The sequence below is a fragment of the Periplaneta americana genome, chromosome 16 (genome assembly GCF_040183065.1).
Source record: "Periplaneta americana isolate PAMFEO1 chromosome 16, P.americana_PAMFEO1_priV1, whole genome shotgun sequence".
Taxonomy (NCBI): domain Eukaryota; kingdom Metazoa; phylum Arthropoda; class Insecta; order Blattodea; family Blattidae; genus Periplaneta; species Periplaneta americana.
In genome coordinates, this window is record NC_091132.1 from 189,910,972 (window position 1) to 189,937,613 (window position 26,642).

Below are 26,642 nucleotides of genomic sequence, written 5' to 3' on the forward strand. Positions count from 1 at the left end.
AATTAAACAATTAATAGACATTCAAATTTATGAAACATCATCGGATATCAAACTCAAAGACCTTGCATAGTAATAATGTCTTTGATCAAACTGCCTTTCGTATGGCGTAATAAAATTCGTGTTTTAATTAGGCCTATCTATACAGAGATGGCTTCACTGTGTAGCAACATGTCTCGCTGTGAATACATAAGTATTGGTATATAGCTGTCCCCACTGTTACTGTTAAATTAAATTATGATTTCAGCAGATAATGAAAATGTATTTGTTATAATAATAAGAGAAAATTGCAGTACATGTAATTAACATTGTTAAACCAGTATTTCGCTTTTCGCAATTGGCATTACTGAATAACAACATCGAATTTCTTTATTGCAATAATCGATATACATCTACGAGTATTTCAACTTCACAATGTCTGAATAGGTTAAGTATTCGTTAATATACAATTACTAACATTTTGTGATCGAATTTTAGGGATATATTATTTAAATTTTTATTTCATTCACGAAATAGTCCTAATAAATATCACTCGAGGTCTGAGATTTCCCAGATAAATCCACTCGCTTCGCTCGTGGATTTTTCGGCAGATCTCAGACCTCTCGTCACATTACTACAGAAAATTTCTCAATAGAGGACACTTCCCGGGAATAAAAATGTCCGCTAATGAGAATATAACATAAAATAAAACTACTGTATGTTAACACATTTAATTTATTTTTATCGTTTTAGTCATTTGTGATAATTTAATACATAATTATTATACACTAATAATTACATTAAAAAGTATTGAATATTATACAATATTTACATTATGAAAATATATTTAATAGTAGTAGTACTACACTATCTACCAAAAAGTAATTGGGCACCCAGGATTTTACGTGCTAGATGTCATGTTTCGGTGGCTACTATGCAGTGGTATGCAGACAATAATGTTCACCGGTTGGACTGGCCTGCACAGTCCTAATCTCAATCCCATTGAGCACCTTTGAGACGAATTGGACCAGCGATTGAGGTTTCGGGAAATGCGGCCAACTTCCATTGTCCAACTAAGTGCCATGTTGCATGAGGAATGGCGACGCATTCCAGTGGATATCCTACACAAACTAGTGGAGAGCATGCCTGACAGGGTGGCTGCTGTTATAGCAACAAGAGGTGGTACCACGAGGTTCTAAAGGGGAAAAAATAGTGCCCAATTACTTTTTGGTAGATAGTGTAGAAGTAATAGTAGTAGTAGTAGTAGTAGTAGTAGTAGAGTTTAAAAAGTGCGCGTCAGCTACTATGGCTATTTGCGCCCTTATCTAAAATTCTTAATAAAACAAAGATATAAATAATATAACAATCAGAGTTCTAAAGGAACTAAATAGCGTTGTCACGGTAAAACGAGGTACACAAATGCAGTACACACAAGGTGATTTGTACAGAATCATAAAAGTGAGCAATTATACGACCCTAGGTGGTATTCAAATCGAACAAATAAAATAATAAAACTAAGGCCACCAGAGATACATTGTGTATCACATTTCAAAAATTATAAAATTTTATAAAATATTCGAAGAAATTATATTTAAAAAAGAAAAGAAAAAGGAAGTTCCTGCGTGAATGTAGTTTTACTGAAATATTCAACATTAGTTCTACAATATAAATTGTGAATAGATTTAATATCCTTGTCGCTTTCTGAACTTAGTGTTTCTAGATACATTTATACATCAAAAGTGAGCTCTAAATCTTTGAGCATCACATTTCTCTGTAAAATATTTTCCACCTTCCTCACCTATTTTACTGCAGCCCCACATGTATGGACTGGTACAGCATTGGTGAAAGAATCTCTACAACGGACGACCGTACTGTCGCCAGAGTAGGAGAAGTATGAGATGAGTTATGAGTCATACGAGAGAGATATTGTCCTAACTAAGACTAAGAAAGTGCATCTCGTGTCCGCTATTGAGACATTTTGAAATATAAAAATGTTTGTATTGTTGTCCGTGTCCGTTACAGAGTATGTCTGCTATTGGGAATGTGTTTTCCCATTATAGAGCATGTAATTCTGCAGGGGAATTTTAAGGTATTAAGATCGGTTAAAAGGAGTTTCACTGTATTAGCAATAATGATAGTAACATTGATGTACGGTATTCAATTCACAGGCTTTATTTTCATATATATCTGCAACACATTTATTTTAACGCGGGGTTTTACCATTCACACTACATAATTTTACCTTGAGTGTTCCTTTGTAAGAACTGCCGAACTGAAAATTACTTTGACGCCTTTAGAAATTACACGAAGAGAGTGCAACTGCAGAGGTTATGTCAGCGTCGCCGGTGTGCCGGAATTTTGTACTACAGCAGTTCTTTTACATGCCACTAAATCTACTGACATGAGTCTGCCGCATTTAAGCACACTTAAATGAAGGGTTCAGAGCCATAGTGGGCCAAGCGCCATTTATTAAAAACGGAGAAAGCAACAGTTAAAATTAAGTCAATACTAAAATTTAATAAAGATTTACATATCATTTAGTTTTAATGTGTATACTTTATATTACTTGCTACATGTTTCTATTGAATTATGGTAATAACTTCATTTTAACCCTTGCTTTCTACGGTTTTAGTAAATGGCGTTTGGACCACTATGGTTCTGAACCCTTCAAATGCCATCGACCTGAGCTGGGATCGAACCCGCAACCTCGAGCATAGAAGGCCAGCGCTATACCGACTACAGTACCGACACCGACTCAAGGGAGTAGATTCTATGTATCTTACATGATGGTGATGCCAAAGTTGATTATGGATAACAGAGTTGTTGAAATACTGGCAGAAGAAACGAGCCAAAAACCGTTTCATTCACTACAATTTCGAATTGTATTCTCTGTAATTTCGAACCGAGTTACCGACATCAAAACCGACAAACTCAATAGTTCAGCTAACAGTGATCTGTAGTGAATTAGTACTACAGTTAAGATATGTTTTGAATTTACAGAAACGATCAACTATCAACTCAGACCTCCCTTGGACAATAGTTAATACACAAATATCGTAAAGTTTGATTATTTCACGGCAACAGTTGCACTCCCCTATAGTTCATACTCTTCTTGCAGAGCCCCTTAACTTCCGTTAGATTTGGACACTGATCTGCTAGTTGCTTGGCGATGTTCTCTCCATCGGGAGAAGTAGGAGACCAGCACAGCTTCTCCAGCTTCTTCATCGGATTGCTGATGAGCACGTGCTTCAGCAATAAATACGTGTCCTTCCTGTGTGCCGTCACATCAACTTTCCTCACATTTGTGCACTGAGTCAAGATGTAGTCTGTCCATTGCCTGTTCCAGTCGCAGTCGAACTCTAGACACGATACAGACTGGAATCCTGGGAGGAGCTCCATGTCGTAGTGCTCAAGGGAGGGCTGCAGAACGCCGTATGAGAACAGGTGGAAGTTCTTCAAAGCTACGCACATCTCTCCGATGAAACGCACGTCGAGAGACTGGACGTGTCGCAGATCCAAATGCACCAGTTGACTTCCAATCTCGTACAGAAGCTCCTGGATTTGGCTGAACTTAACACTGCGAAGACTCAGTTTTCTGAGGTTCTTCAATATTTTGAGTTGATTTAAGTCACACACACCGCAATGCGACAGACGCACTTCGACTAGGCTTGGAAACTTGCTAGCAAGAAGTTTTGACTGGGAATATGTAATATAACTGCACCCGAAACTTTTAAGTACTGTTCGACACTTCGATTTCACGTCAAAGTTTTCTTGTTTCTTGGCTAATCCATTCAAGAGCCTCGTTAAACCGACTTCTGATATGCATGTCCCAATCACGTTCAGTTCTTCCAGGCGTTCTATCTTCAAAATCGTCTCAATACTCCTATCAGTGATATTCCGAGACTCACTGACATTCAAGCACTTCAAGGATTTGCACAGCTTCGCAAGGTCCACCAACACCTTGTCATTGCACATATGTATGAAAGTGAATTCTTCCAGATGTTCAGAAATGTTCACATTGTCCACAACCCAGCCTTCGCACTGGGGCCTTCCTAGTCTCAACGCGCGGAGGTCGTTCAGCGTGTGCAGTCTGCTGTAGACTAGGGGAATGAGGAAGTTCCACTTGAAGCCGAATGGGAAGATATGCTGGGAATCGGAGCTGAGCTCGATGGAGGTGACTGCAGGGTGGATGATGGCACTGATTAACTCCTGAAGAATTGGCTCGTTCCAGGGCTCCGCGCTCCATTGCTCGATGTCGGATGACAGGCTGTCGATGCACTTCAACAGCTTGGCAGTAGATTCGTTGGCCAATGAATAAGGAATCGTGCTGTGTAGCATTTCTTGAAGGTTTCTGCACATCTGCATGGCGGAGGTCTTATCGTCCCCCTTGCTCTGCGGTAGTTTCAGTAGCTGCAGGCAGACGTCAGTCACGAACTCTCCAATGGCTTCCAATGCCAGATCCAGAAGTCTGTCGTGATGGCCACGCTGCAGCATTACGTTGAAGCTGAAAGGAACAATTTAGATCAATCAAGATTGGCTATCAAACTCAATGTTAATGTTAATTTATTTGAATAAAAGCATAATTGGCCAGTTGCCAAAAAAATATTTGACCTAATTTCGAACTAGTTAACTACTGAGCAAATATTTACAAGGTGCAAGGTATTCAATGAGACGAATCCTCAGCATTGTATTTGGGAAGTCCTCTACCATTTTGTCAATTAATACCTAGGAGTTCACAGTTCGAGGTCGTATAGATTCTAATCAATTAGTTTGTTCCTTAAATATGAAGAGTCCACTGCAAGAATGATGGATGTCATTTGGAATACATTTTGCAGGAGAAGCAATTGAAAGTTTGAAATGCTTAGCGCTCAAAGCTTAATTGTGAATTTCCGATCATTACTGGACAATGACTATCAGTGTTAATGCCATATAACTCTCTATGCACATTCTACATGTCTTAAGCTATGCATTGACAGTCTTGGTTCATTTTCGACAAGAAAGTGACATCCATCATTCTTGCAGTAGACTCTTCATATATAAGTAGCAAAAAGTCCCTCTGAAATACAGTCTGAAGGGATGAGAATTATGTAGTCCTAAGCCACATAGACAAGATTTTACAGAAGAGCGTATTGAAGGTTTACAGTCCAATGTTATTAGGTGCGGTATCATAATTTCTTCGGCGTATACTTACGTCATGTGTTGAGTGAGTTTTACAATATTTTACTAGCAGCTTTTCATGTGTCAGAAATGAACTCTCAAAAAAAAATTTGTTGAAAATTTGGCTTTGGACTACCTCATTCTCAGCCTTTCTATTGATTATACCAGAGAACAAAGCAGCCAAATCTAAACTGGTTACTGTGAATATATTGAAACACCTTCATCACTTTAAAAGTGAACTAATCTACAAGTCTTCTTTCATTACTACAGGTCACTCACACACTGCTCAAGATCAATGGAGAATATTCCTCACGGCCTTCGACGTACACTAGATAGCATGTATTTTACGACTACCAGAACAAGTTTAGTCTATCTGTCATTTACCTACAGAGGGAACGTTAGCACTCTCTACCTTCATAAATATTGATGGACAACTAGGTAAATAGTATTGAATTTAGAAGCAATTTAATATTTTAATTAATATCTTGTAACCATGATCCTGATTACTAATATGAAAAACATAAACATATTTCAAATATTTCAAAATTCAATGATGGAACAAAATTTACGTTTTTATAACCCGTGTGATGTATAAATGGTTACATCTTCTATGTGTCACTCAGACGATAGAGAATTTTCCATTTGAAAGATTCATAGTGACATTCATGGCGGATACGATCGCAATTTTTACTCCGAGTACTCCCGTTTCCCTCTATCATGCCACTATTACTCTCCATTCTTCCCTCATTTCATCTATCATCTCCAATAGTTAAGAATAGGCTGGAGTGAGAGTTGAGAATATTACGGATTTCAAATAGTGATATCGCAGTCGTAGAGAGCGGTCGTGTGGTAAACAGTGTCTATAAGTAGGTTAGCGTGTGGAAGAAGTTATGGGTGACGATCTAGTTCCCTACAGAGCGCGGATCGGAGGCTATAATGCAGGGCATTACCACAGGCATACAAAATGTGAAAATGCTGTAGTGATAGATAGTTTCAATATATTTCTGACCGCGGCTGTTTTACCAATCCTCTTAATTATTGGAAATGTGGAGTTAAACCCTGGGCCTGGCTCTAGAGAAGGAAGAGATAACAGTGATAAAGTGTTTCAAAGAGAATGGATAAACTATATGAAAGAAACGAGAGAAGACAGACAGAAAGCAAGTGTTCTACTAAATAAAGTTTCAAATGACTTAGATACACTAGTAAATAGGTATAATGAAGTGGAAAATAAGTTAAAAGAGGTCATTCAAGAGCAGGTTGTGTTAAAAGCAATAGTGAAAAGATGGGAAATTGAAAGCAGAAGAAATAACATTGTTTTCTATGGTGTGGAGAGGAAAATTATGAAAAAGGAAGTGACACTTGTTTCGTTGTGTTAGACTTATTAACTAAATTTTTCAGACTTAACTTGGACGTAAGCGCAATAAATAATGCTTATAGAGTTGGGAGAGGAAAGAATAGACCAATTGTCGTGAAATTAAACAGTTATTTCATCAAAGAACACATTATGGCTAACACGAATCAACTCAAAGGATCTAAGATTTACATCGAGAATGACTTCTCGAAAGAAATAAGAGAGAAACGAAAGAAATTAGTACCATTATTAAAAGAAGCCCGCTTTAAAGGCTTTAAAGCAATCTTAGTGAATGATAAAATAAAGATAAATGGGAATATAGTCGACCTAGAATTCCTCAAAGATAAAAATATTGAGGATGTATTGAGCAGCTGCACAAATAATAGAAATACGAAAATGGCGACAGATAGAAATATATCAAATAGTGATATAGAAAGACCTTAGGTTCCGGGCATTTGGGGCTTATAAGGCTACTCGTGTGCGGATAAGACTTGGCTCTCGTCAGGGCTGAAACAGGATGGCCCAATTGTCAGCTTCGAATTCACGAATGTCAACCAGGCCACCTGTCGGTTAGTTAGTGGGATTTAAAAAGGACGCGTCAGTTACTCTGGCTATTTGCGCCCTTATCTAAAATTCTTCAAAAAACAAAAACATAAACAATACAATAAGCTGAATGCTAACGCAAAAGTAAAATACTTTGTCACAGTAAAAACGATGTACACAAATGCAGTATCCACAAGGTGGTTCTTAAAAGGTCATAAGAGTGAGCAGTTCGCAGGCCCTAGGTAGTATTTAAAAAGAAACAATAAAATAAGAAAACAAAGACCATCAGAGATAAATTATATGGCGCATTTCAAAACAATAACATTTTATAAAATATTTGGGTGTAAAAGGTCCGAAATGTCAAGTATGTTAATATAAAACAACAAATGTAACCTTCGGATGTAAAGGGTCCGGAGGATAAGTAAAACGGGTCAATAAAAAACTAAATCGTCCTCTCAAGTCCTGTATTCGATAAAAATCTCAGAACTGTATTTGCACAATTAAAATCATTTCCAAGAGCGTCACTTAGAGTCGGCCGAATTCCATATTATCGACGGTCACGATCATATTTGCTGCAATGCAATAAAATATATTCGACCATAATTAGTACATGGCATATCTCACACTTCGGTTGAGGGTCGCTACGTAGGAGATGGCCATGTGTCGAACGACAGTGGCCAATCCTCAATCGTCTTCGTGACGTGACGTTCTTGTGGACGAATCCCAAACTCGGACTGTATTCTTTATACCTCGTAATTTATTTCCCTCTTGTACAGACCATTCTGTTTCCCATTTCCACCATATTCTATACCTCAAATAATTTTCAAAGTCCTGCCCCCTTTCGAGTCAATACACCGGAGAGCCATTGATAGCAGCAGCACTGACTGCAGCATCCGTGGCCTCATTTCCTGCAATTCCTACATGACCAGGAATCCACACTACTCCAATATCATAATCAGAGCTAAGGAGAGTGTGGAAGAGCTCCCACCTGTCGGATTTGGACAATCATAGCATATATAGGGTTTTAAATATAATTGTAAATATTTTACGAGTTTTGGTAGTAGGGGTTAGTCTTAATAACAAAGTTAACATAATTCATATAATATAAATATGTCCAATTTTCAATGGGTGTGGTGATACAGCTGTTTCGATGTCACTCATAACCAGGGAACGGATTTATATGGACTAAAAATATATGAAATATGTAAATATATATGTAGTTATTTTTACCAAAATATGGAATTAAATATGGATTTTTACCAAAATATGGAATTAAATATGGACTTAAAATTATAAAAAAATGACTATGTACGTTAAATATTGGTACATTTTAATCAAACTAAACAAAAAATATAATGGACGTACCTTATCTTCCAATGTAGTTTCAACAAAACACAATTTTTATTGTCTGTTACCATAACAATAGGTTACAAACATTTCTTTCAAGTGCTGAAAAGTGAATCTTCTTCTATTGTCTCTGAGGATAGATTTATACTGACTAAAAGAGCGTTCGACGTCACAAGAAGTAACTGGTACATAATTCAATTTCACAATGTCTGCTGGGGATAAGTCCAAGTTAATCTTCACTGTTGATTCACCACTCATCACAGCAACAACCTTTTGTAGTTCTTCATATCCAGGGTTTTTTGAAAGTACAGTGTCCACCTTAGCTCTTACTGCATCTGCAACTTTACCTCTACCACGATTCAGTTGTTCCACAGTACTATTTATAATTTCAAAACTTTCAGATAGTGAAAGGTGCCTATTTTGGAGACTTTTGAGCGTTTTTATGATGCATGAAAATGTATGCTGAATGTGAGCTAAGTCATTCTTCACACTTATGTCACAGGTAACTGTTTTCGCAGTATCAATTGAGACTGCATCTTCAGAGTCCAATGCAAGGAGAACATTGTTAATAGAGTCTATATGTTCGGCATAATATTCAACTGCTTCTAGCCATGTACCCCATCTAGTTAAAATTGGCTTTGGTGGCAATGGAATTTCAGGGTACATTTCTTTCAACACGTTAACTCTACTGGGAGCTTTGAGAAATACTTTTTTCACTGATGAAATCAACAAATCTACTTTAGGGAAATTGTCTCTGACCACTTCTGCCACACGATGAAATGCATGCGCCACACAAGTAAAATGAGTCAATTTAGGATATACAACAGATAATGCTTGTCCAGCTTTGACCATATAAGGGGCAGCATCGCTAATAAAGAATAACACATTATCGTACATAATACCCTTTGGCCACAGGATACCCATAGCTTCGTTGAACAGTTTAACTATAGTTTTGTTATTGCACTTTTCTAGAACATCACAATGTAAAAGAATTCGTTCAGAATATTGTTCACTTAACAAACCGATAACTACATTACCAACAAGTCTACCTTCTTTGTCGGGAGTCTCATCAATGGAAACCCAAATTGAACTATCTTTAATTTCATCTCTTATCTTCTGTATTGTCTCATCGTAGATGGATGGAGCATACGTCTTCCTAAGTGTTGACTCATCCGGGATTGTATGTTGAGTATATTTTTCAAGGAATTCCCTGAAGACCTTATTCTTTAGTTTGTAGAGAGGAATATCAGCAGAGATATGAGAACGGCACAGGTCGATGTTAAACTCAGATCTTACATTCGATGTTGTTGGTTGTGTTAAAAACAAATGTCTCTGCTTGGAATTTAGTTGTTTGTTGGCCTGATGTTTACTAGTTGTAATGTGTTGTTGCACCAGGAACTTTTGTGTAGATGATACTGCACACTGACACAAATTACAAAATAATATTTTATTGTCAGTTGATAAACCATCTTCTTTAAATTCTGAAATGTAACTTGTTAGTTTTGATTTTAAATTGACTGAATGACGTACTTTTGGCATATTTACCGTCTTTATAGTATGATTTACAAAACTGAACCTATGTGTACTCTGACTGGCATTTAACTGTTGAGCTGCACAACTGAAGTCTGTTAAAAATTTTAAATTAAATTAATACAGTTTTGTAACTTACTTTCCCATTGTTGATAGGACTGCTAATTTTCAAATAACTCTGATGTTAAAGGGATTACTGAACATGTGTTTAAATCTCTATTGTTGAAATGTATTTTTAAAAGTTAATGGAATTTTGTTTTGTTTTATTGTTAAACCTAATATAATATGGACTGTTTTATATGAAATATGGAAAATATATGGAAATTAACGAAAATATGTACTAAACTCTAAAATATGGAAAAATATGGAAAATAAAAGTAGGATTTTTCAACCCTACACATTGTGAAACATAAAGATAATGCAAAATATAAATTATATTAGCTTTATAAGTAAATATGTATTTACATATAAATCCTTTCCCTGCTCATAACATACCTTACAAACGGCAAGAAGAAAAGATAAATGATTTAATGATTATCATTTACATGGTATTAACACGTTTCAACAAGCTTTGACCGTCAAGAAGATAGCAGCTCTTCTCATTAGATAATTTTGTTATTATGTAAGCACTGTTCCATCAGAGTACACTTTACCTGCAACCGATCATTCTTTTAGTTACCGGCCCTATAAATAAAAATTTTGGGCCCCTCTTGTAGAAATAGATCGCGTTCATTCAACACACTGCACTGTTCTCTGTTCATTGAGTGATTTCACAATGATGAACTAAGTTATATATCAGCGCTTGAAGGTCAAGTATGCCAATAATTCATTATCCAGAAGACAAGAATGAGAGTCACGGGGGCCGCGTGACGGGAAAACCGACGGCGTGCATCATCAACCATCTTCAGACAGTGGCAGCGTGCTTCGTTTTTTCAGCCTGAACTTCTTAACTCCTTGTGTTCGATAAGCCACGTTTCATGATATCGTCATCAGCTGCTTTCCACAGTTGTGGTGCAGAACATAGTCCTTAAGAGTGCCAGATTTTTCTTTCGGAAGATAATCTTTTTGACGCCACCTTCCCTCCTAGCAGGTCACACAACTTAATCATTGATCTGAGACACGTTTACATAAAACCAAATGATATTATTATTATTATTATTATTATTATTATTATTATTATTATTATTATTATTATTATACATCAGCTGATTGTCTATGCGGATGACGTGAATATGTTAGGAGAAAATCCACAAACGATTAGGGAAAACACCGGAATTTTACTGAAAGCAAGTAAAGAGATAAGTTTGGAAGTAAATCCCGAAAAGACAAAGAATATGATTATGTCTCGTGACGAGAATATTGTACGCAATGGAAATATAAAAATTGGAAATTTATCTTTTGAAGAGGTGGAGAAGTTCAAATATCTTGGAGCAACAGTAACAAATATAAATGATACTCGGGAGGAAATTAAACAGAGATTAAATATGGGAAATGCCTGTTATTATTCGGTTGAGAAGCTTTTATCATCCAGTCTACTTCAAAAAATCTGAAAGTTAGAATTTATAAAACAGTTATATTACCGGTTCTTTATGGTTGTGAAACTTGGACTCTCACTTTGAGAGAGGAACATAGGTTAAAGGTATTTGAGAATAAGGTGCTTAGGAAATTATTTGGGGCTAAAAGGGATGAAGTTAGAGGAGAATGGAGAAAGTTACACAACGCAGAACTGCACGCATTGTATTCTTCACCTGACATAATTAGGAACATTAAATCCAGACGTTTGAGATGGGCAGGGCATGTAGCACGTATGGGCGAATCCAGAAATGCATATAGAGTGTTAGTTGGGAGGCCGGAGGGAAAAAGACCTTTAGGGAGGCCAAGACGTAGATGAGAAGGTAATATTAAAATGGATTTGAGGGAGGTGGGATATGATGATAGAGAATGGATTAATCTTGTTCAGAATAGGGACCAATGGCGGGCTTATGTGAGGGCGGCAATGAACCTCCGGGTTCCTTAAAAGCCAGTAAGTAAGTAAGTATTATTATTACTATACATTAGTGAGATCGAAACTCAAATATGCATCTGTAGTTTGGAACTCTATTACAAGTACTGATTCGGCAAAACTGGAAAATATTCAAAGGAAATTTATATCATTATGTTCGTACAGATTTCTGCCTAATAACTCCGGGTGAAACTATGAGCAAAAATGCGAGCACTTTAAATGTGGATGCTTATATGCTAGACGTCATGATCTCGATTAGTTATTCTCATGTAAGGTCCTTAAAGGTGACATTAATTGTCAATCTTTCTTAAACAATGTCAGCTTTCGTATTCCTATGAAGGACATGAGACATCACCAACTCTTCTATATTGGAAATTCTAAATCTTCCTCGCCGGTCCCCAGATGTATTAAAATGCTAACATACATGTAGGCCTTTTCGATCAATCAATTTATAGAAGTATTAGAACATGGCAATGTCTTTGATAATATTATTTGCATAATCGTTCTACACAAATTGGTAATACTGTGACCAGACAGTATCAAGCGTGACCTAGTGTGTCCACAAACTTTCGGTAATCGCGATCGAAAATAATCTCGATTAGCGACCGTAGTCAGTCACTAGCATAACGTTTGTTTACATGACTTTGGAAGCAATATTCCAGCATAGTCATGAAAAATATTGACAGAACACGGATTCCCTGCAGTCGCGTTGATTCTTTGCCAGTTATCTGCTCCACTTGGAATGGAGCCCCCACAGCCCTACTGATACGGCCGTCACATAACCTTATGATCTCTGTGGGAACTGCTGACATTGCAGGGAGGACACGTAAGCTGCTGGGGCGTTTACATCAGCTGTAGCTTGAAGCAGTGATTAGCTGCAGATTACTGATACTACAATTTTAATTGCTTGTAGTAGGAACCAGGTCATGAAGTTTCTGTTATTAGAATTCCATGGAAGATAACAGTAACAGTGGATATTTTTCCACGGAAATATCTATTTTTATACATATTTTTTCTTGACTTCAAAGAAGTAGAAGGATTTCCAATAGATTATACCCACAGTCTAGTATATACAGTCGCGAAGTTTGTGGTGATTTTTTGCATTTCTCGCGATAGTTGCTAGCCGCTTGTACTAGGAACAACTGTGGCACAGCCATTGTGATCTAATACTGGCCGTAAGGCAGACCATGTGACTCGCTTAACCCGATCACGAAGGGCGGCGTTTCAACCATATAAATTAATTGGAATGCATAAAAAGTAACATATATTTCTCTAAAATGTAGTGTAATTGCATTAATAAAATTTAAAACTATGATTAGGAGACACTTCAGACATAATTCCTTGCGAGTTAAGGTGTAATATTATTTTTGGTGTGAAAATTACGTTGTTCGTATGTGTAATACCTGCCTTTATTTCCATTAAATATTGCGAAATTCTTGTACATTCATTTATGCACGATTCAATAATGTTCAGTTGCATGGCACGAATATTTAGATATGTTGAAATTATAGGTTATGTTTACTGTCCCAGTTGCCCCTTTCTGTCTAATTTTAGTGGTCTCCAATGCCCTGCCATTCATATGGAAATATTATAGGTTATGTTTACTATATCTTATATTCCTAAATTCGCAATTATAATTAAGCATAATGTCATGTGTGATACTCCGCACATTCAATTTGTCTGTATTTTAATACTACAATTGAGTATTGAATTATTGTATTTATCTAGGCTACTACCTAAGAGACGAAGTAACAATCGTACGTACACTAATTTCATAAGAGTGGTATGATAAATTTTCTGTCTTTATCAAGGAAGGTAGATGTGCTATATTAAAATCACAATATAAATTCTTTTTTATTAAACCTCAAAATAGCTTCCATTCTAAACTTAAAATGTTGATGCGAAAAGATTATGTTAACATTCTCTTCACATTAAAATAACACAGTTTTGTAATTATTTATGCAACAAGAAGTAAAGGGAACTTATGAACACATTACACTAAATAAAACTTAGCTATGATACGCAATAAAGTTATAATATAATTCATTGAGCTCCATACACTGAAACAGAAAACCCGAACATACATTACGGCCTGGTCTAGATCGAAAAGGCATTGACTGTGCCGCATTTCGCAGTGTTGCGAAAAGTTGTGTAAACTGTGAAATGTTCGTTATCGGTTGTAATAACTGTAAATGGCTGAAATACAATAATTTGAGTAATAATATGGGACAAGGAATCGTTTGTTGCGCTATAAATTCTAAGAAAAAGAGGTCAGAGTTATCCTTCCGAAAGATCTAGGAAGGTGAGTTTATAAAATATAATATATACTTTATGAAAATAATACATAAACCTTATGTATTTCTTATTTCAATAGTGGAAGGAAGGTGTTAATTTTTCAAAAGAACACGATATCAAAAGTACAATACATTTTATCGTCTGCTAGGGAAAGAGTCTGTGATGAGGCGATAGTAGCGATCCTGGTGGCTAGCAACTATCTATGGATGCGTATTTCAACTGTCTATGTTTGCATATTTAGTAAGTATTGAGCTTCGCAACTGTATATAGTAAACTGTGTTATACCAGTGATCTTGAACTCGCGGCTCAGAGTGTACATTTTTGCGGCTTGCGTAAACGGCTATAAAATCAATATAAAAACTTTAGTTTTAAAATAAATTATAAAACACATTAAATGTTATGTAAACATAGGAATGCTTAATAAAACTACCCCAAATATTTGCCACTGTCCAAAATTTACCGCCCCATGCTATAGGCCATGTACGTAGGCCTAAATTATTATTATTATTATTATTATTATTATTATTATTTATCAAAGCTTCCTCAAATTAGAGGCTGCCATTAGACAAAGCATACAAAACAATACAAGAACAAATAGAATATGAGAGCTAAAAGAGTAAGAAAAAAGGCAAACAAATACACAAACAAACAATGGCAGTTTACAGAAGAAAGAAAAAAATTCAAGTAAAGAATCAATGAAAGCTAAGAAGGAAAAAGAAAAATGATAATGGTGCGTCAATTTTTTCCATACACTGAATTAGAGTCCATATACGTAGTTCCGTAAAAGCTTCATTGACTCTCTAATTATGAGGGCCAGTTCATTCAGAAAAGATTTGTGCAGTCCTAGGGTCTTACAGAATTGAGAAGAGAAGTTGGGTATCGTTCCTCTTGCTCCAAACATCAATCCCATAACACTGATATCGTGAAGTTGGTATTTATCTTTATAATACGGGATGGTTGGAACGTAGATTGCTCGTTTCTCTTCATGTACGTCTTCGGGCTGTCCTTTGTACATTTCAAACCTGATGATGGAGTCGATTATCATACCCTGAGACAGGGATTCGCTAATGGCGATTATGTCAATTCGTCTGTTACTGCCATTGTCGTCGGATCCGTGGACTTCTTCATAGACGGTGTATTTTAGTTTTCTAAGGGCATCGGCCAATTTAGTTCTAATTGCATGGTGCCTATGTATACGCAATGTTTCGCCATAAGGGCAGGCTCCCAAGACATGTCCAAGGGTTTCTATCTCACTGAGACATCGCCTGCAGTGGTTGTCCTGAGGCCTACCGGGAATGGCTCTTACAGCACTTACGTTGGCAGTCATTTTGATAGCCTCCTTCCAATAACCGCTAGTCATTCCATCGGTCTTAGTTATCCATTTGTTAGAGGGAGTGAATTCACCGTACAGAATAACGCCTTTTCCCTTTTGAGGTAAGTTCCTCCATAAGTTGTACTCTCGCTGGCGTAATTCGGTCCTAATTTTTCTGGTGTTTATTACTCCACTCGTAGAAGTTAGGTGTTCAGTTTCATCGATTTGAAGGTTGTTCAAACAATGTTTAGCTTCCTCCATTAGACATCTAGTGTTGTTTATGTACATATTATTACATATATTCAATTTCATGCAAGAGTTGACGTGTTGCAAGCAGGCTTCCCAACGTTATTATTATAACTATTTCTTACCAATGTTTATTATTGTTATACTAACATTACTTATTCAACTTTCGTTATTTCCTTTCATGTTGTTTTATGGTCTAGATATTAATGTAATAACTATGTAACCAATTGTATTCAATTAGAATTATAGTCTGGCTGGGCGGAAGAGAAGGCCTACTGGCCTTAGCTCAGCCAGATTACGGGTAAATATATTATTATTATTATTATTAGGCCCATGCGTAAATACAGTCCTGGTTTGATCCATAGAGATTTAAATAAAATTTTGGACAGTAAAAAATGGCATATCAGATTCTGCAATTCGGACATTAAAATTATACCCATGAAAACAATACAATATCAAATTTATGTAACTACAATCCGGTATTAGATAAACGAAAAAGGCCAAAAAGCGTTCTGAACGTGCTAGCAAGAAACAACGATGCCACGCACGAAGTAGAATGTGACGACCACACGGCGTTGCATCAGTGACGTCTAAGAAGAAGGATTACAAAATTAATCTCAAGCCAAGTACATTACTGATCACTACTTGGTCCACAACGCAATTACTGTTACTACAACTCTGTTAATGACGTCACTGATGTTTTCACTCAACACGAACCATGCATGATATTACATTTTCATATTATGGTCTTGAAAACGACTGTCTGTCTGGTAATACACACAGCTGAAGAAAGCACACTAAACCCACAGTTTAGTATATACAGTCACGAAGCTCAATACGTAGGAAATATGCATCCATAGATAGTTGCTAGCCACTAGGATCGCTAGTATCGCCTCATCGAAGACAAATTTTCGCAGTACGGTATGTTCCCACTGACACTGAAATATTTAAACATATCTTAGTATTTGTAATCGAATTTCATTCTAAGTTTATTAGATTTTAATGTAGTGTAGAACATTTAGAGAAATAACTCCAAGTATCTTTTCTCCTATATTTCCTTTAGTTTTGTAATTATGCTTATACTTGGTTATTTAACGACGCTGTATCATCTACTAGGATATTTAGAGTCGATGGGATTGGTGATAGAGAGATGGTATTTGACGAGCTGAGACAAAGGATTCGCCATAGATTGCCTAACATTTTCCTTACGGTTGGGAAAAATCTCTGAAAGAATCCAACCAGATAATCAGCCCAAGCGGGAATCGAACCCACGCCCGAGAGCGCAACTGCGAATCGGCAGTCAAGCGCCTCAGCCTACTAAGCTGCGTCGGTGGATTTCTAATTATTTATTATTGTTACTATTATTATTATTATTATTACTGTAGTTATTATTATTATTATTACTATTACTGTTATTATTACTATTGTTATTATTATTGTTATTATTATTATGTAATTGTATTGCATTATTGTAATTGGCCTTGTGCTGTTGTTTTGCAGGTTAATATTCTTAATAAATAAATAAATTATTATTATTATTATTATTATTATTATTATTATTGTTATTGTAATTGTATTGCATTATTGTAATTGGCTGTGTGCTGTTGTTTTGCACGTTAATATTCTAAATAAATAAATAAATAAATAAATAAATAAATAAATAAATAAATAAATAAATAAATAAATAATTATTATTATTAATGTTATTATTATTGTTATTATTATTGTTATTGTAATTGTATTGCATTATTGTAATTGTCCTTGCGCTGTTGTTTTGCAGGTTAATATTCGAAATAAATAAATAAATTATTATTATTATTGTTATTATTATTGTTATTATTATTGTTATTGTTATTGTTATTATTATTATTATTCTTAATATTATTATTATTATTATTATTATTATTATTACTATTGTTATTCTTATTACTATTGCTATTGTTATTATTGTTATTGTTATTATTATTGTCATTGTTGTTATTATTATTATTATTATTATTATTGTTATTATTATTGTTACTGTTGTTATTATTATTATTATTATTGTTACTGTTGTTATTATTATTACTATTGTTATTGTTATTATTATTGTTATTGTTGTTATTATTATTACTATTGTTATTGTTAATATTATTATTGTTATTGTTATTATTGTTATTGTTATTATTATTGTTATTGTTATTATTATTGTTATTATTATTGTTATTATTATTATTATTATTATTATTATTGTTATTATTATCATTATTATTATTTATTTTTTAACTAATGGCGGGTACTTGACTTACATCATTCACTCACATGAAGGCAGTTATGTAGACCAATTTACCGACAGAGTCGTTGTCCAGGGTGCGCCATAGGAGGCTGGTATACACTACACCCGCAATGAGATGATTATGGACAATTGGGATGCCTCAGGGGAACCGGAGCTTACCGGAGAAAATCCCTATGTTACCTGGACCACGGGCTTGCCCAACACAAATTACAAATCCGGAGTACACCGGAGATCGAACCCGGGTCCACAGGATTATAACTTAAGCGCTATAGCCACTATACCACTGTGGCGACTGTTTTCTAATTATTGCCTTCAAAATTTGTAATTCGTTATTTTCTTAATTTGATAACAATAAAAATATATTCTCCGGTGCACAAACTTACATCAAATCGATGTAGGGCATGGTGTCTAAGTACCTGAAAAATGTCATGCAAATTGTACAAAATTTATTATAAATAGTAATGTCAGAGATATTTAAAAAAGAAAGTAACGGTAAAGGGACTAAAAAGTGCTCAAATATTATTACTATTGCCCACACAGACAATATGAAAACATTTTTTTAACCAACTCAGAAGCGAAATTGAACTAATTCCTCTGGCAGGATGGAAGTACAGATAGTAATGGTGTTTTTAAGAGGAGAAAGAAAATTTTCACATTTTTCAGCAGTATGTCACTTATGCGAGTTTTATAAATACGGTTAATCTCAAGTTTATGTTAAACCTAAGTTAAACCTAACCATGAGTTTAACTCAACGTGCCGTATTACAGAGTCTCGGTTAAGTTAAATCGTAGTGGAATACGATTGGTATTACTGCGAGGAAAGAAAAGAAGACGATCGCAACTGTTTAATTATATTATTGATTTAAAATAGCCGACGCTCCTGGAGAATCTTCATTAAGAAACATATTTGTTCTTCGATATCAGAGCGCATACTTCAGTATGCTTGTCAGACTTAACCTCAAATAGTTTCTTAACGCTGGTTACCAACGTTATACTCCCAAACACAATGCAGCCAAACTAAACCTTGCATGGCCATTCCCAACGTAACTCCATACAGAATCAACTGAGTACCTAATATTATTAGTGTTTATAAATCAGGCCCCATAGTAAATCTTACCAGGTGACTGTCTGCCACACATGGTACAATGCGCAATAAGTTTAGGCTAGGGTACATTTATGGACACCTTCGAAATCTTCTAGTGACATACTAGGTCACGCTTGATCCTGTCTGGTCACAGTATTTGTGTAGAAAGATTATGCAAATAATATTAGCAAAGACATTGCCATGTTTTAATACTTCTATACATTGGATGGATCGAAATCGCCTACATGTAAGTTAGCATTTTAATACATCTGCAGACCGGCGAGGAAGATTTAGAATTTCTAATGTAGAAGAGTTTGTGATGTCTCAAATCCTTCATAGGAATACGAAGACTTACGCTGTTTAAGAAAGATTGAGCATTAATGTCACCTTTAAGGACCTTATATAAGAATAAGTAATCGAGATTACACCCGACATTTAAAGTGTTCGCATTTTTTCTTATAGTTACACCCGGAGTTATTAGGAAGAAATCTGTACGAACATAATGATATAAATTTCCTTTGAATATTTTCCAGATTTGCCGAATCAGTACTTGTAATAGAGTTCCAAACTACAGATGCATATTTGAGTTTCGATCTCACTAATGTATAGTAATAATAATACTTACTTACTTACTGGCTTTCAAGGAACCCGGAGGTTCATTGCCACCCTCACATAAGCCCGCCATTTGTCCCTATCCTGAGCAAGATTAATCCATTCTCTATCATCATACCCCACCTCCCTCAAATCCATTTCAATATAATCTTCCCATCTATGTCTCGGCCTCCCTGAAGGTCTTTTTCCCTCCGGCCTCCCAACTAATACTTTATATGCATTTCTGGATTCGCCCATACGTGCTACATGCCCTGCCCATCGCAGACGTCTGGATTTAATGTTCATAATTATTTCAGGTGAAGAATACAATGCGTGCATTTCTGCGTTGTGTAACTTTCTCCATTCTCCTGTAACTTCATCCCGCTTAGCCCCAAATATTTTCCTAAGCACCTTATTTGCAAACACCCTTAACCTATGTTCCTCTCTCAGAGTGAGAGTCCAAGTTTCACAACCATACAGAAGAACCGGTAATATAACTGTTTTATAAATTCTAACTTTCAGATTTTTTGACAGCAGACTAGATGACAAAAGCTTCTCAACGGAATAATAACACGCATTTCCCATATTTATTCTGCGTTTAATTTCCTCCCGAGTGTCATTTGTTACTGTTGCTCCAAGATATTTGAATTTTTCCACCCCTTCGAAGGATAAATCTCCAATTTTTATATTTCCATTTCGTACAATATTCTGCTCACGAGACATAATCATATACTTTGTCTTTTCGGGATTCACTTCCAAACTGATCGCTTTACTTGCTTCAAGTAAAATTTCCGTGTTTTCCCTAATAGTTTGTGGATTTTCTCCTAACATATTCACGTCATCCGCATAGACAAGAAGCTGATGTTACTCGTTCAATTCCAAACCCTCTCTGTTATCCTGGACTTTCCTAATGGCATATTCTAGAGCGAAGTTAAAAAGTAAAGGTGATAGTGCATCTCCCTGCTTTAGCCCGCAGGGAATTGGAAAAGCATCAGAAACTGACCTATACGGACTCTGCTGTATGTTTCACTGAGACACATTTTAATTAATCGAACTAGTTTCTTGGGAATACCAAATTCAATAAGAATATAAAAGTTAAAATGCAAATGGAAGCAATTAGAAAAAAAATTGTCTTTCTGTACACGTAACAAAATACGTAATAAGCACGTGGCAGAAAGCTGAGGACTGCTCCTTATCAATTCAACAGGTCCTGGACTTGTGACGCGGGGCGTGATTTAAAACCTTGGAGCTCAACGGTGCAGAACTGCAGATATGGGAGTCTTATCTGTGATCGATGAACTGGAGTGTGCAGGAGGCCTTGAGTGAAGGAGCTGGGAGATTACAGCAGACTCAATGGCACATCGCTAAGTAGCCTTCTACCCCGTACATACCAGTTGTATGGCAGGCAATAAAGCTGAGAGTTCATTCACATAACAGTTTTCATTTCTTCCTAGAATAAAACTGCCGTGAAAGTTTATATTTTATTATTCTTGCAAGACATTTTATTTCCGAATAATGCAATTCATAAATCTATACTCCTGTCTCTTAAAAGAAGTGTTAGAATTGATAAAAACGTAAAGGGACAAAATACTGTAGAAGGGGATGTCTTGATGATATACTTACTTACAAATGACTTTTAAGGAACCCGGAGGTTCATTGCCGCCCTCGGTCCCTATCCTGTGCAAGATTAATCCACTCTCATCATATCCAATCTTCCTCCAATCCATTTTAATATTATCCTCCGATCTACGTCTCGGCTTCCCCAAAGATCTTTTTCCCTCCGGTCTCCCAACTAACACTTTATATGCATTTCTGGATTCGCCCATACGTGCTTCATGCTCTGCCCATCTCAAACGTCTGGATTTAATGTTCCTAATAATGTCAGGTGAAGAATACAATGCGTGCAGTTCTGTGTTGTGCAACTTTCTCCATTCTCCTGTAACTTCATCCCTCTTAGCCCCAGATATTTTCCTAAGCACCTTATTCTCAAACACCCTTAACCTATGCTCCTCTCTCAAAGTGACAGTCCAAGTTTCACAACCATACAGAAGAACCGGTAATATAACTGTTTTATAAATTCTAACATTCTCATGACAACAGTCGATTGCTAGGGAAGACAGAGTGATCGCATTTCTCGAAAGACTGTACAGTTACTTTGTTTTCTTTTTTTAATCCTAATGCAAGTATTGACAACCCTCTGCTTCTCCTCTCCGGATATAAAGTCGATACGGTTGGGTAATGGAGAAGTCACTGTGGTACAAAATACATATCGTTGACTTCATAAAACAACTCATCCTACTAGAGCTAATTAATGTTGGTCTTCTGTGTTAGGAGAAAATCCACAAACGATTAGGGAAAACACGGGAATTTTACTGGAAGCAAGTAAAGAAATAGGTTTGTAAGTAAATCCCGAAAAGACAAAGTATATGATTATGTCTCGTGACGAGAATATTGTACGAAATGGAAATATATAAAAATTTGAAATTTATCTTTTGAAGAGGTGGAGAAGTTCAAATATCTTGAAGCAACAATAACAAATATAAATGATACTCGGGAGGAAATTAAACGCACAATAAATATGGGAAATGCCTGTTATTATTCGGTTGAGAAGCTTTTATCATCCAGTCTGCTACCAAAAAATCTGAAAGTTAGAATTTATAAAACAGTTATATTACCGGTTGTTCTGTATGGTTGTGAAACTTGTACTCTCACTTTGAGAGAGGAACATAGGTTAAGGGTGTTTGAGATTAAGGTGCTTAGGAAAATATTTGGGGCTAAGAGGGATGAAGTTACAGGAGAATGGAGAAAGTTACACAACACAGAACTGCACGCATTGTATTCTTCACCTGACATAATTAGGAACATTAAATCCAGACGTTTGAGATGGGCAGGGTATGTAGCACGTATGGGCGAATCCAGAAATGCATATAGAGTGTTAGTTGGGAGGCCGGAGGGAAGAAGGCCTTTAGGGAGGCCGAGGCGTAGATGGGAAGATAATATTAAAATGGATTTGAGGGAGGTGAGATATGATGATAGAGAATGGATTAATCTTGCTCAGGATAGGGACCAATGGCGGGCATATGTGAGAGCGGCAATGAACCTCCGGGTTCCTTAAAAACCAGTAAGTAAGTAAGTTCTGTAAGTTTGTGGTGGAGAAGACAGTATTGGGGAAGGTTTTCACGAAGCACTCCCGTTCTCTCTGCCAAAATATAATCAAAAAGCGAAACCACATCATTCTTCCAGGATACGAACAAGGGCCTAGGCTTACATGTGATGTCTGTAGCGAACTTATCCAGAAGGAAGTAGAAACTGCGTCCCTGCGCTGTATCGACCCTGAGTCAACAGATGATGAAATATCTTCTAAGAATACATGTGCTGATGACCTCCGTTCCTTTATTGATGGCATTCTTAGGAGAACATCATGGATTTAAAGATTTATTTTCAGTTTAGTTCCCTTTTTATGTTCGAATACGACTCCAGTGGACTGAGGTTCAGTTCCCTGCACGGTGTTTGCCCAACTCAACGTTCGTTCCTTGCTTTGTGTTTGTACTGTGATGTGTTAAAGCTGACCTTCCGATGTGACGTCTTTATGACCACGGAGTCCTACCACTTTTGAATGTCTGATTTTCACGGGTTGTCAGCATTTCAATTTCAATTAGCTGATAATAAGAAATCCTTCCAAAATCATTAGGTCGATACCCGCCTTTACAGACGCACTGTTAAGGAAAGCATATTTTGTTATACAAAAATACCTGCCAGAGCAAATAAAAAGGCAGCTCAATATATGAGCCGTTCAGAGCAGAAGTGGTGTAAATCAAAATTGGGTAAGGAGGTTCAAAGTAAAAATTCTCTAAAATACAGCGCAAAGTAACAATTAATATGCCATTCTTGCTATCCACTGACTACTAATAGTTTAAATAAATTGACGCAATACACAATCTTAACGAGGACCTTGAATCCATATCTGCATGGGCCAGAAAGTTTGGTTTGACCCTCAATGCAAGAAAATCACAAGCAATCCTAGTGGGACACCAACGTCTATTATGCAACATTACTCCTGCTCTTCCAGTCAAGTTAAACTACACAATAATCCCTTTTGCTTCCTGTGTCAAAAACCTTGGAGTTTACTTTGATACGCATTTAAACTGGAATAACCAAGTAATCCATATTACCAAAAAAGTGCTTTCCATACTACATTCTTCAACAGCATTCGAAAATTCCTTCCGCTATCACTCAAGAAAATACTAGTGGAAACACTAGTAATGCCCCACTTCGATTATTGTGATTTTCTACTGACTGACCTCAATGTCAACCAGTCGCAAAGATTACAACGTGTTCATAATTCTTGTGTTCGCTTCGTCTGCGATGTCCGTCGAGCTGACCACATTACCCCATCCTTTCAAACTCTAAATAGGCTACGGCTTAACGAACGTAGAAATTTTCATTCTCTTGTTCTCCTTTTCCAAGTCCTTCACACCTCTACACCTACCTACCTTACCTCCCGTTTCAGTTAACCTCTTCACACGCACGCAAAATAGCCTCATACTAGCCATACCAACACATAAGACATCATCGTATTCATTATCATACACAATCTCGCTTTCGCGCTTGTGGAATACCCTACCCAGTGACATCAGAGACTGTCGGAATTTAGTAGCGTTCAAAAGCAAACTTATTAAGCATTTTCTTACTGCGTAGAGTAGGTTTAATTTTTACTTAGTTAATAAAAAAAAATTTTCTCTCTTCTTAATTTTTTACAATGAACTGTCTAGCTTTTATTAGTCTGTTAATTTTTTAGTACTTTGATTTTTATTGTATTTGTAAATTCAATACTAATTGTAATTATAATTGTAATTGTCTGATTGTCTTATCTCTACCAGGTTAAGTAAATAAATAAATAAATAAATTAATTAATTAAATTAAATTAATATTAATTGATACTTTGCGTTGTATTTTACAGAATGTTTACTTTTACCCTCATTACCCATTTTTACTTACACCACTTTTGCTCTGAACGGCTCATATTTTATTTATTTATTTATTTATTTATTTATTTATTTATTTATTTATTTATTTATTTATTTAACCTGGTACAGATAAGGCCTTCAGGCCTTCTCTTCCCCTCTACCAGGGGATTACAACTACAATATTAAGAATACCATTACAATTATAATTACAATTAATATTGAATTTACAAATACAATTAAATTCAAAGTACTAAAAGATTAACTGATTAATAAAAGCTAGACAGTTTATTGTAAAAGTTAAGAAGAGAGAAGCATTTCTTTTATTGATTAAGTAAAAATTAAACCTACTCCACGCAGTAAGAAAATGCTTAATAAGCTTGCTTTTGAACGCTACTAAATTCCGACAGTCTCTGATGTCACTGGGTAGAGTATTCCACAAGCGCGAGAGCGAGATTGTGTATGATGATGAATACGATGATGTCTTATGTGTTGGTATGGCTAGTATGCGGCTATTTTGCGCATATATATATATATATATATTTATTTATTTATTTATTTATTTATTTACAAGATTTACAAAGATTTTATTGCAAGCAAAAATTAGATACAATAACAAATATTTTACAATATTATTGTAATACTCGTACATGAATATTCTTCAAATTTCGAAATTGATTAACAATCCCATAGTAAAATAGCCTACAAATTACAAATTATTGTATAAATACAATGTAACTGGGTCACACACGAAAAAGCAAGATGCTTGAGGTCGGGTGTGACCAAGAATGAAAACTGGATAGAAGAAAAAAATAAATTAAATAATAGGCTAATAATAATAATAATGATAATAATAATCACATCTGTGATTAAACTGTTAAATGTAATTACACATAAAGTTTAAAAAGAATAATAATAAAAACAAAAACAAACAAACCAACGGTACCATAGCCTACAGTATACATAAACGTACGAAGTCAAGAATACAACATTGTTAAGGTGACAGAAAAAAAAATAAAGAAAGAATAAGAATTTACAAGATTATAATTTTAAAAACAGTTCAAGTACTTGTTTTTTGAATAATGTATTGTTTAATAATTTTAGTTTAGGATTCCTCTTTATAAAATCTTTATATAATCTTGGGCCGTAATTAGAACTGTGCCTTAGACCTCCTTCAGTCTTACATTTTGGTTGAATGAGGGGGAGCGAAATATTGCATCTTCTTGTGTTCTGGCCATGATCGGATGATATGGATTTTTCAATTTATTATTACAGATTCTTCTTTCAAGGTTGTTAGAACGCTTTTTGCTTGATACGAACCTCCCAGATTCAACCTTTCTCATCAGCTACTTTAAAATCGCATTCACGAACGTCATCAGACCATCAATCGGATTGGAACAAATAGGGCCGCAATCTGAACATAAGTGCAAGGACCCGTCTGTGAAAAGCCAGCCAACCAGCCACAGTTATTGTTACTGGTAACTATGTAGAGGAGAAAAGTAACCCAGAGCACTGCAGAACTTGTGCTCCTTGGCTAAGTTGGGTTCACCATCCGCCGCATTCATTTCCCTCCAGGCGACAAATCAAGTGGTTTGCAGTGCCATGTAGTAGCCTTCCATATTCTATGTACTAGCACTGCCATCTACCAATCTTTGTCCAAACAAGAAACACCTACCACGACGGACGACAGATTCGGCGCCGCACAAAGACAAGTGGTAGGCCTATCCTGTTTTCCGAAACGGGTATGACAATGAATTGTGGAATTGTTGAAAGAGTTAATGAAGTTATGAAGGGAAAATTAAATAAAACTCAGAAAATCTTTCAAAATCATAGTTTTATCCAAGGCTGGAATTTGAACTGCAGTCTACGGTCATCCATAAGCCGATGATACGCTAACCAACCTACGAAAGTGATTGGATTTATGTACAGTAGCAGCAAAAAAAAAACCGGACCGACCCTTGTACCAGATA

At 35.9% G+C, this 26,642-nt stretch overlaps 1 protein-coding gene across 4 annotated transcripts in view; it reads right to left on the reverse strand.

The window, feature by feature from the left end:
- Positions 1 to 695: 695 nt before the first annotated feature.
- LOC138692274 (uncharacterized) overlaps positions 696 to 26,642 on the reverse strand; it is a 44,450-nt gene continuing 18,503 nt past the window's right edge. For 2 of the 4 annotated variants that reach the window (XM_069815446.1, XM_069815448.1), the window contains exon 2: positions 696 to 4,480. In XM_069815446.1, the coding sequence (XP_069671547.1) occupies positions 3,049 to 4,480 (1,432 nt within the window). In that variant the 3' untranslated portion in view covers positions 696 to 3,048. Of the gene's footprint in view, positions 4,481 to 8,392; positions 8,461 to 10,557; positions 10,688 to 26,642 lie in introns of those variants that run through there. The other 2 variants (XM_069815444.1, XM_069815447.1) reach the window with 2 other exon arrangements.